Source organism: Opisthorchis viverrini (genome assembly GCF_000715545.1).
Source record: "Opisthorchis viverrini unplaced genomic scaffold opera_v5_19, whole genome shotgun sequence".
Taxonomy (NCBI): domain Eukaryota; kingdom Metazoa; phylum Platyhelminthes; class Trematoda; order Opisthorchiida; family Opisthorchiidae; genus Opisthorchis; species Opisthorchis viverrini.
Genome location: NW_008751675.1, coordinates 1910790 through 1919234, shown reverse-complemented (window position 1 = coordinate 1919234; position 8445 = coordinate 1910790). Strand labels below are relative to the sequence as shown.

The following is an 8445-nucleotide window of genomic DNA, read 5'->3' as shown; positions in this document are numbered from 1 at the left end:
TGTGATGTAATACACACCCTCACTGACATGAATCACCCGTCGAACATCATTACCACTTCTAGCTTGGATTCACAGCAACTGCAGTGTAGAGCGGGAGAGTATCCTGAGATCCCTATCCGAACCTGTTCGCAATATAATGTATTACTTAAACTTTGCGGACAGTAATGTAAAACCGTCTGCTTCCTATGAGATGATTATTTTAACCCCATCTACTCTATCACACTTTAGCTGCCTAGGTTCCATGCCACCCGAAGGAAGCACGAGGGCTGGGATATTGCCAGATTGCCAAACCCCAGAGAGAAAAAGTAGAGAGGCAGAGGTTGGGTTCGAACCACTTATCTTCCGGTCAATAAATTCGCGCTCTAACTACTGAGACATCTCTCCCTAAGAATACAACACTTGAACAATACTGTTTACCTATGGTAAGGATATGATTTCCGGGTTAAACCGTCGTCTATAGCACTATACACTTTGGACTTCTGGAATTACCTCGGTAGGGATGATTTCGCCGTTTGGCCATAGCGTAAGCTGCAGAAGTAGATGCTTTCCAATATCAGAAGGCTGCAATATTTACCACGAACGCCGAGATTCATGTATACCGCTGGAACTTCGACCTGGTTCTGAAGGTTCGGTTCTTCAATCAAACTTTTTTAACGTGTTCTGCCTGACTGTCGAATGGTTGCTTAGAGACGCACTCCAATTTCCATCGGAGTGAAATGGACAGTGTCACTTTGTATCATACAGGTCTGAAAAATCTCGTGGGACTACCGTATGCAGCCTTCAAATCCATCCCGCCAAAGCTCGTTTAAAAATCGGTCACTTGCTGATCGGTGCTGTAGCCCTCGATCCCCATATCCATTCACCCGACGGTATTCCGCACCTGGATTTACTTCCAAGAAGCGCTGACACCATCTGCGCAATCAAGTCACTTCTTGGTTTAGCAAACAACTTGTTTACGATCATGAACTTGGATCTTTCCCCACCGTCAGATGCATACGCTTCAGTGTAAATGGAAGTAATGCGTCAGGAAACTACATATGTATGACAAGCATGGTACCCCTCTTTCCCACTCTCATATCATGTTATTTCGAAACCTATGCTGAGGAATGAGAGGCAGGTGCTAAGCGAAGTGCCGACCTAGCAGAACATTTGGGAACAATTTGGTGGACTGTTTGAGTACAATCCGGTTGTTAACCTTATCTTGCCTAACTCACGCGTTGCGTAAATTAATCCGTTCAAGCGAATTCCATCCTGTATTTTCAATGTCATTGTTCGTCCTATGCGTGGCTCTGTCGACAGTTTGGTTCGTAGTTATGTTCAAGAAAGAAAAGGTACACGGCTGTTCTGTATTGCCTTATCCAAATAAAAATCTTGGAGATTCACCAAGTTACTCTTGATTACTCAGTCCACTCACCTCGGGGATCTCAAATTGTGTACGTTGTGGTGCCAGTTCTCTGCCAAGATCGGCCATTTGACAACATTTCGGCACATCATCTACCCATATGCCTTCCATTAGTTGTCCTGTTCCGAGAAAGAAATACTTCCCGCGGCCATTTTTCTTATCGTTTACCCATTTGCCTTCGAATCTGTTTTGATTGGCTGCAATTCCAATGATTTGGTCAGAACAACTCACGTAGGCGCAACATTCCATCACCATTTCGAAGGTCGTCCACCCACTGGCCCTCGTAAATACTCCCATCAGCGTACAGCATGCGTCCCCACCCCCACCGTTTGTCCGCACACCATTCGCCTTCGTAAATCTCAGTATCTGAATACCAATTTTGTCCATATCCCTTAATGGGTTTTCGTTTAATTCACTAACATCAACCAGCTTACCTGGCGTTTGTCGTGTTTCCATTCTCCACAATAGACTTTTACCTGCTTCCCAGCACTGTTCAATACACTCAGAACACCGTAGCCACTCCTTTTTCCGTCTTCCCAGTCGCCTTCGTATAAAACCCCGCTCCTGTTCCACTTGTATGTTCCCCGCCCTACACAGTTCTTTAATAATTCGCAGCATGACAGTACCATGTCGTTTGTTGTTTTTCCATTCACCACGGTACTGATCACCGTTCACTTGGTACACTGTGTGTCGTAGGCCATCTTTGTTTGCTTTTGCATCGGCGATTTCCCATTTGGCGTTCTTTTTAAGCGTTGCAAATGGCATAGGTGTTTACTATAAATCAAAGAGAGTCGGTATTTTAGAACCAGGTGATCGGAGTTAGGAGAACGCTTGAATTCGCGCATCGCCTTCGAAGAGCTATGAACCAAAACAGATTCCTATTTCGAATCAGTCGAAATATAGGATAGTGGAGTAGAATCCCAGAGAATTTATCTAGTAACTAGGTTATCGGGGAACACATTGGTTCAGGTTTCATTGAAGTAGACTTATGCTTAGTTTGGCGGCGAATGTGAAAATGACCACATATGGACTCGCAAAACAGTCGGGGTAGTGTCCGCTGCACTCGAATTACTGATAACATACGAATGTAGCCTTTACCAGGTTCATAAGGGTATAAATGGGCTCCAGGTAACCAAAGTAACAGGGAGGGTAGTGCTTTAATTTCCAGTTATCAATGGAAACTTTGCGAGCCGAAAAAATTCTCTTTTGGGTGAGTGGATCGCTTTGATTGTTTTCATTCAATATTCTAAATCCAATAATCGTCTTTTAATGGGGGGCGACCGTACCGGGCATTGAACAGCTACCATCAACGATGGAGCAAGCCCTGTTATTTTGGACTGGAGGACGGCTTAGCCACGAATGTATCGGTAGGTTAGTGTGTACAGGTTATTTTTGGCACATTCCTCTTGGCAACTCAGACCAGAGATTAATCATTCTGCTGTTATTTGGACACGTTCGGGCTGGTTGTCTTGTTAATTTGAACAGGGGTATACTTCATAGCGAAGTATAAAAGCCATTACCAGCAAACTCAGCTGTGCTGGTCATTGCCGTCTTCCTGGATAGGGACCCCGAGACGGGCCACGTCAATGGTTAGAGACATTGTCAGACAGTCCAGTCGCGCCCTCAATGGCACCCGTGCATCCAAGCTATTGACTTCAATGCATAGCTCAATTCCCGATTCTCCCCACTTAACAGTCCATGACAGTGCTGTATTTACGCACTAATTCATCAGCTTGCCTCCAATGCGCAGCTACCTACTCCATCTCCTCGAATCACGAAACCACTGTACGGCAAGAACGCGGTTCTTACAGCTCACAATAAAAATGATGATTCAGTGGTCGGACGGATAGACGTGAAGCGGATTCCAACCAAGTACGTAAGCTTCTCCCAGTTGCTTGTGGGTCTCTGATGGATGCACCTATGGCTCCTTCGACTTTGACACTAGGTCAATCACCCGTAGATGTCTCACTATCATTCTCCCGGTCTTTGGTTTGCAGTGGAATTAATATGTGACCGCGCTTGTGTTGGAACGATCAGCGACGAGTCGGAATCTTCATCCGTGTAGAAGTTCCATCCGCACTTTCAAGCCAAAACATTATGGTTTGTTAGAAACAAACTAGACGGCGACCAATTAGAAACACTTGGATGTAGGAACTAGTCAAAACTTGAATCACAGTGTGGGCTCTTTCGAGACAGTCTCCCCTTAGCAGCTTCCCATAGGCGCGACGTAGAGCTCATTGGCCAATTATTGGGAGACTTGGTTTGGTCGCTTGGTTGTGGAAGGATAACACCGCCATCATTGACAGCTATGCAATACACCGGTAGTATTCAACTCCCGTACAACCATAGAGGGAGGATGCCACAGTAAAGGATGAAAAAAGAAACGTTTTGAGACTTATTGTAAAAAGTTCTATGTTTCTAGAGAAGAAGTCCAAGAGCGAGGTTCCTTCACCTTCCAAAACAAAGGAGACAGACACATTTGAGTATCATGTTGGAACAAGACGACATCAGTGGGGTGGATACAATGTCCCTTGCGTACCTCACCCAAAATAGGCCTAATACATCAGAGAAGATTGTTAGCTAAGTAGTCTGGTAAGGAATCTGCAACAATAATGCCACAAAGGTCGGCTACGTGCCATGTCCTTTGGGGTTTGCAATCACGCACAACGAGAACCACCTGGATCCTACCCAGAAAGGCAAGAAACTCCCGCAAAGCTCAACTTGGCAGTGACCGCATTCTTTTTGCGTTGCCGCATCATGACCTGTCCTATACGTGATTTTCGCCAACATCAGCTTAAAGAGGAGGACGGCTTTCTTTAGTAAACGGTAGTAAAGCATACTTGGTACGTTCTTCAACCACCTTAACCTAGTAAACCTTAGCTAAAGATGCTTGAGGTCATCAAGTTGGAGGGGCCAGGTTTGCGGCCATTGAGTAAAGCTGCTCTCGCGGTCGCTTTGTAGGCACGGCCTTTCAACCCAGGCAATATTCGTTTCTGATGTCAGGGTGGCAAAATTTGGTAAATATTGCTTGTGATGTGTACACTGAATTTGCCCGTCACAATGGAGTCGCAGCTTATGTAGCCAACAAGTTAAGTGAACTCACTAACAAACTGGAGCCACTCGTTCTGAAGTCTCAAAGAGTGTGAAATTCTGGAGTAAAAATGGGGCTTTGAAAGTGAAAAGGATATGCAAGAGGTACCGTTTCGGATATTCAATTTAGAGTGGTCTATACAAACTCACGATTGTCAAATAGCAGAACAATATCACTCGCATAATCGAAGTCTACCACTCTGCACATATGATTAACACGCCTGGTTTGAAGGTCCCTTCAATAACGGTAACCCAGATTTTCATTCTCAATGACTTTGTATTGCAGAGGGGATATACAGATACCTGGCTCTTTTTTATTTGGTGCGGGTTTACCCAACAAGCATTGGATGAATAGAAAGAAGAAACTTCGGACGCGAATTGCCAGCTGATATGCCGAACGCACTCAAAACTGGAAAAGAGAACACTTCTACCTTTAAAAGCGGAGCCATCCAAGCTCTTACTCGCCGCCAGCTTTTAAGGTGAAATTGGTTGGTGCAAATATTCCTAAATATATGCTGGATGAACGGATACATCTGAGATAGATGTGATACCAGTCTTGTAGGCTTCATGCCTCTCTCGCGGATCATGTGAAACAATAGCTTTTAGATTATCCAGGTGTGGCATTTGGAAATTCTAATCAATGGTCAGTGTAGATGGTCAGCACTGGTGCTGCTTTCGGTTGTTCAAGTGGGAATGTCCAATCTTGAGAACCAGGTTTGTGTTGTTCATGTGAAGAGAAGAGTACTCAAGAAAGCATTAAGAGACATGGAAGAAGAGAACGTTTAAATATCTGTTCGTAACGGTGATTTACTGCTTCTAGATTATTTCCACCTGTTGAATTTTTTTAGATTACAGATGTAGGGGCGAGAACTTGTGCACCAAATGGCGATAAGCAAGGTTTGATTGGAAAGCGGAGCTCAGAGTTTCCAACTGACCACTGCTTTTGAATGTTATTGCTGCGGCCAAACCGTGTCACATATCACACACCACGTCTATCTTGGTAACGTATAATTTGCTTGATCGCTTCTAACGTGAGTTCTTCGTTCATCAGGATTAGATGGATTCAAGATGAAGTATTGAAAGCCTGAGAGTGGTAAATCAAATCAGCTTGTTGAACAGAGGCCCTGAGTTGTTTGGGTTTTATGACTCCGTTTACTGTATGACAGCGTGGAATCATCATAATCATCGACAACTTGATATCAGAGCTCAACACTGATGATTCACTACCGTACAAACACGGCTTATTTGAAAGCGTTATTGTAACAGCGTTTCGCTTGCCGTAATCGACCTTACTAGCAAAAAACGCGTTAGGATTGATGAGACTACTTTGGTGATATAACCACAACAAGACTATCAAACTAAATATATGGTGGAGATTTGAGCGGAGCCGACTTCATAGCCCCGAGCGCACGCAGTCCCTTTATCACTCTTCCCGAAAGTCGGTAGAAGTATGACAATTCCGGTTTGCAACTATGGCATGGAGTGTGACGTGTACATATGTGAACAAACGCGGCAGCTCCGTGTTTTCCTGCTTCACTCTGAACAATGATAGTAAATCAGCCATGTGGAGTCTATGTTCGAACGTATGAAGCGTTGTTGGTTCTCTGAGGTTTCGTAATTTTCAACTTAGATTTCATCTCGACAGTCAGGCCAGTCCACACCGGAAAGTCTAGGAGCACCGTACCGCTATTTCAACTTGATCGGGAGTCATCGGCCATTCTCATCTTAGGAAACTCAGAGTTTTTAATTCGCTACTTCCGACCAGCGGTTTATCACTTAACCGCTCAGCCACGAGTGGCTAAATAAAAGTGTGATTGGCCCTCACTTAAACAACACATGGCGCCAATCACCGTTTACCGACAGGTATCGAGTGACTCCTCGTGTGCCGACTTCGCAAATGAGAGTTTCAATCAACTTGTGAAATTATTCTGCATCCGAGCCCACTATAAGTCTTAATATATTGGCAATGTTGTCTAAACAATAGTCTCAGCAACCCGGTCACCATTCTGGACTCAGTCTCGGTGTTCACTCGAGTTGGGGCTCTTCATTTCTGGATGTCCATACTCCATTGCTGGCCAAATAAAGATAGAGCTTAGTAAGTTGAACAGCTTAGAACTCCATGAGTGGAATGTCGTCCTGAGCATCTATAAAGCCCCAAGCGAATTCATTCTTGCCAAAATAGCTAGTTAGTACTTACCGAGCTTTTCCTGCACGGGTACTCCAGGTCTCATTTTGTCCACACCACCAGAATATTCCTACCTCTGATGCAAACTTTCCCATCCTGCACATACATCCCATTCTCTTTAGCCCGGGTTTTTTCAGCATTATTTGGTAATCCAAATTCTAGATACTAGTTGGTCAGCCTACCGATACCACGCGTGGTTCTAGCACATCCTTAATGTTATCTTATTTCCTCCGATAGCTTTACACCGCCCGTCAACAACGAACAATCCCATGATAGACAGACTACAGATTCCGGGCTGCTGAATTGTACTTTGCAACTTGGAGTGATTGGACACCGTGCTGAAGTCAACGAACATTATATATAAATTATGGTGTCGCCTCCTACTTTCAGGCAGGTTTAAAGAGCTCCACGGGCCTGCAATGCAGGAGCTGTCACTCGTTAAACCATGCTCCGACTCATTAGGGGTTCTGAATGTACAGATAAACGCATTCAGTGCCAGCGTCTCTTCTGATTGGAATTGAGGATTACTTACTTCAGTTGGATCTCCTTTTAGCAGCTGGAATCTCTAAATTTATGGCGCTTCGGAAGTGCCTTGATCTTTTACGTGGTCAATCTTTGAGCACACTTTTTGTTTTTACGGCCGTTTTTCTGTTTACGACAAGGGTGTGAAAACTATTTGGTCTAGGCACTTGAGCTTCGTCTGACCCTGGCGCTTTCATGCCTCCAAGTAACCATAGTGATCGTGATGCCCCCATGGAACGGAAGCTTATCTTTATAGAGCTCTCATTTATGAATTACTGATAGTCACCCCTACGTTTATGTGTGTATGTGTCGGAAGACTAACTCTACAACAAACGAAAACCGAATACATTTTTCATCATACCACTCGTCTTCGTAGTTAGTGATTCATGCCTTCTTGCTATTTGAGTTATGGATCTCCCCAAATAAATGTAGCTTCTCTGTTGCATGCGAGAGAGTAGTGAACTCCTCAGTAGTCTAACGTTTTGTGGAAAGCTCAGTTGGTCATCAACGCCGCTTTAGATCTTCTGTTTCACTTCAAAATTCAGCTCGCCCTCAACGTTAATTCGTTATGCCCACTGTGATCCATGGCTTACGGGTCAAACAATCGTGGAATGCATGTGTGAATATTTTATAAATTGCGGCGCTTCCTAGGACATCACCGTAGTACCGGCTCTTCAGTTCAAAATTGGTTCAAAAGCTTTCGCCCTTGTGCATGGAGTTCGAAGCCTGTAGACTCGATCCGATATGCCAACGGTAATTGACCTCAGGTGGAGTGGGATGTCAGGCAAGCTTGCGGTCGTAATCGTGATGGATTTTAATGACTGACGCTTTTGTCAAAGCTTGCTCGCCACATACATGAGTGTACAAGTCACCACCACTCGCTAGATCACGGGTTCTATCTTTTTTCATTGCACTCACAAATCACGCCACACAACCGTGACTCAGTTGACTACACAGCTCACAATCAAACCCTAGATCCCAAGACCTCGTTTTTTTCCCTACACTTACAAACCACGATACACAACGATGACTCATCCGATATCGACTGCGTGGCGTTTTGTACCTTTATTTTAATTCAATTATGACACTACGTATTTCATCAATCATGTAATCGTTTTTCGTTTGAATACGAAAAACCAGAAAAAAACGCGCACTTGTACGATTTCACATAATGCAAGCGTGCTCGCGTGTTTCGACTCTCTCTTCAAACAAAACAAGATTACGCGGTTGATGAAATACGTAGTGT

At 44.3% G+C, this 8445-nt stretch overlaps 1 protein-coding gene across 1 annotated transcript in view; it reads right to left on the bottom strand.

The window, feature by feature from the left end:
- T265_01767 (hypothetical protein) overlaps nt 1–2167 on the bottom strand; it is a gene marked incomplete at both ends in the record, with an annotated part of 3606 nt that extends 1439 nt beyond the window's left edge. Inside the window, 4 exons of the mRNA XM_009165857.1 lie at nt 1415–1599; nt 1634–1793; nt 1837–1991; nt 2029–2167. Coding sequence (XP_009164121.1) covers nt 1415–1599; nt 1634–1793; nt 1837–1991; nt 2029–2167 — 639 coding nt within the window. The remainder of the gene's footprint in view (nt 1–1414; nt 1600–1633; nt 1794–1836; nt 1992–2028) is intronic.
- Nucleotides 2168–8445: the final 6278 nt, after the last annotated feature.